The sequence below is a fragment of the Capsicum annuum genome, chromosome 7 (assembly GCF_002878395.1).
Source record: "Capsicum annuum cultivar UCD-10X-F1 chromosome 7, UCD10Xv1.1, whole genome shotgun sequence".
Lineage (NCBI taxonomy): Eukaryota > Viridiplantae > Streptophyta > Magnoliopsida > Solanales > Solanaceae > Capsicum > Capsicum annuum.
This window is the reverse complement of record NC_061117.1, coordinates 224,394,649-224,397,556: the sequence shown is the minus strand read 5'-3', so window position 1 is coordinate 224,397,556 and position 2,908 is coordinate 224,394,649. Positions and strand designations below refer to the sequence as shown.

The 2,908-nt window shown below is 36.9% G+C and overlaps 1 protein-coding gene across 1 annotated transcript; it reads right to left on the bottom strand.

Moving 5' to 3' along the window:
• Positions 1-297: 297 nt before the first annotated feature.
• LOC124885492 (upstream activation factor subunit spp27-like) lies at positions 298-2,290 on the bottom strand. The gene is made up of 2 exons (XM_047393350.1): positions 1,920-2,290; positions 298-603 (listed from the first exon to the last, which is right to left on the bottom strand). The coding sequence occupies exons 1-2, from the start codon at positions 2,091-2,093 to the stop codon at positions 475-477; spliced, it is 303 nt and encodes a 100-aa protein (XP_047249306.1). The 5' UTR covers positions 2,094-2,290; the 3' UTR covers positions 298-474.
• Between the last annotated feature and the right edge of the window lie 618 nt (positions 2,291-2,908).

The window sequence follows — 2,908 nt, the reverse complement described above, 5'->3', positions numbered from 1 at the left end:
CTCAAAAAAGACGTTGTGCGGGCAAGTTGATCAAAGTCGGAGCGGGGAGGGAATGTTTATTTACAGTTGTTGTAGTACGACTTTTCATTTCCTGTTTAGTCTTTCAATAAGTAGTCAGATGCGGGCGTAGTCAGACTTAACATTGATTGAAGCAGCTGTTGGAGAGAAGGCACCAATCAGACCTGCAAGCACCAGGTAGTATGCAAGCACCAGGTAGTATGCAACGGCAGTTTTCAATCATACAATGTGATAAGACTTCCAGCTGATAAATGAAAAATTTATCTAATGCTTAAAGAAGAAGTTAGAACTTTGAAATTCTATTATGCAAACTGCACATACTTTGTCTCTGTTTATAGAACTTTGAATAGTAAGCCAAGTCTTCTCACCAAGATACATAATGTGAGTCTTCATAAGATTTATGGAGTCTAGTATAAAGTTCGAGGATTAAACACTTAACATTACAATAAACTCGAATCATCTTGGTTGCTTAGGGAAGTGCAGCTTGATCAGCGTTGGTAGTTCGGTCAGCTCAACCCGGGTCTTACCCAACAAGATACTCTTCAACTTCTCATCGCAATTAACTAAGTTCTTGTTGTTTGGATCCTGAAAGCAGAAGATCACGGAGAAGTCATGATAAAGCTAAAACCATTTGCAGTTCTGTTAAAAACTGATCAAGTGTAGTATTTGAAACACACAAAAACAGGAGAAATATCTACAACAGCTTACAGCAGCCCTATTATAACTGTGTAAAAGTCCCACATCGGAAAAGGGATGGGTAATTGTTCTCCTTTGAGCTAGCTTTAGGGTTTGAATTAGGCCCAAGATTCATTCTTTGCAGTTACTTCTAAGTGTCTATAAACCATATGTACTACGGCAGTTTGGCATGCAGTCAACTGAGGTAAAAATTGAAATCATTTAAAGCCAAATTGGAAGCGAAAATTATGCAGAATATGAGAAAGACTGAGTGAACTAAATGAAGGGAGAAATCAACAATTATTTCCTATATGCATCAAGAAACAAATTGCTTGATAAAAGGATAGTTTAACTGGTTAGAGATAGAGAAATCTTATAGATAAACCACACAGAGGAGTGATCCGACAGTTCACCTAGTTATCTATGCATGTTTGAGTTGCCTCCACTGTCCAGCGTAGACATAAGTTAGCAGTTCCAATTTACTGACGCGGTGAAACATATATACCCATTAGAATATTGTAGTTGGGTTAGCAAACCTTTAAGAGGCCTCCTGGTTCAATGCTAGACTTTAGTGCTATATATCCATGCCCTCGAGCTAAAAACCATGCCAGAGATCAAACAAGCACATGCTACTTCCCATGTCCTAATTTATATGGCATTTGTTCCATTTTGAGATGTCCAAAATGTTGCGCATCATTCCACTAAACTTTACTACTTTCAAAATTCAAATTCATTGAACTATTCAAACTTTGAACTTTTATCTCGATGATTTCTCCATTAAACCAACATTTCATCAGTTAATTTAATACGTTCTTCATCTATCAACAACATAATATATAATTCAAATAGCATCTTAAACTTCCATCTTAAACTTCCTAATAAGTCAAATACTGCATATAAGATGGGATGGAAGGACCATCAACCATGATAAACCAAACCACCTTTCAAGTTTATCCGTGTTTACAAATTGATGTAGCTTATTTAAATGGGTTTTGATAAAGAAATGGACCTTGGGCCTAACTCAACCTATTGAAGGGAGGATTGCCCAAGACCATATAAGTAGACCAAGGACCCTTTAACCCACCGATGTGGGACTCCAACAGGTTTAAATCACACTGCTGAAGACATCACAAATAAGAAAGACGTTGTCTTTGAAATGGAATGAATATGAATATATAGTTCTGCAAACAGAAACCATAAGAACACAGATGCTAAAATATAGGTACCTGGAGATTGTTTTCCTTGATGTAAGACCAAACACGCTTAAAACAACCCAACCGGGAGGTCTGCGACTGACCCATGAACTCTCTAAGTGTTGAAGGGAGATTTACTAGGTCAATCAAATTGGCTAACGTCTTTGGGTTGTCTGTCATAACCTTTTTCATCCGTTGTGGCAGCATCTTGTTAGCTTCTCGATTCCCTGCCAGTAGAAACAAATCTTCTCATTAGATTCTCGTCCCTGCTGGATATCAAAAGATTCTTACTTTCCTCCAACACAATAAACTGAACACAATGAGGCAGAGCTACAAGCCGGCCAATGCATCAGGCACAATCCAGTAGCTTCGGTGTAGACTCTGTATTTGTATTTAAAAGTCTATTTAGTGAGCGTTTGGACATAATATTGTGAAATTTAGAAAAAAAATAGTAGTACTTTTTTCTAGTTGAAAATGACATTTAGAAATCGGAGTTGTGTTTGGATATAAATATAAGTTGTTTTGTTTTTGAAGTTATGTGAGTGATTTTAAGCAGAAATAGTGAAAACGGTTTTCCGAAATTTTTCAAATTCTGAAAAATTGTAACAATTCTATGTCCAAATAGTTATTCCGACAAAAGTGAAAACAATTCATGGCCAAACGGGCACGTAAAATGTACAATTAAGTTATCAAGAACCCACTAAGCTATAATATCTAGAATCTAAAAGAGTTAATGATCAAAAACACCCTGAACTATCACTTTTTCATGAGTTTCATCACTCAAATATCCATTATTCTCTTTACCTAAACTATTACTCCCTTTGTGTTAAAGCACAACTCAATGTTGAATCGACCAAATATTTGTTTACAATTGAGGCAGGGTAATAGTTTACAATTGGATGGGGGGTAGGGCAGGCTGAATAAATATTGGAGAGAGGTGATTAGACGTGACATGGAGCAGTTACAGCTTACTGAGGACATGACCCTAGATAGGAAGGTTTGGAGGACGCGAATTAGGATAG

Coding starts and splice junctions, on each gene's coding strand:
- LOC124885492 (XM_047393350.1), bottom strand. CDS start 2,093: ATGCTGCCACAACGGATGAAAAAGGTTATGACAGACAACCCAAAGACG. Junction 604..1,919: donor TCAAGGAAAACAATCTCCAG/GTACCTATATTT, acceptor TTCTGCTTTCAG/GATCCAAACAACAAGAACTT.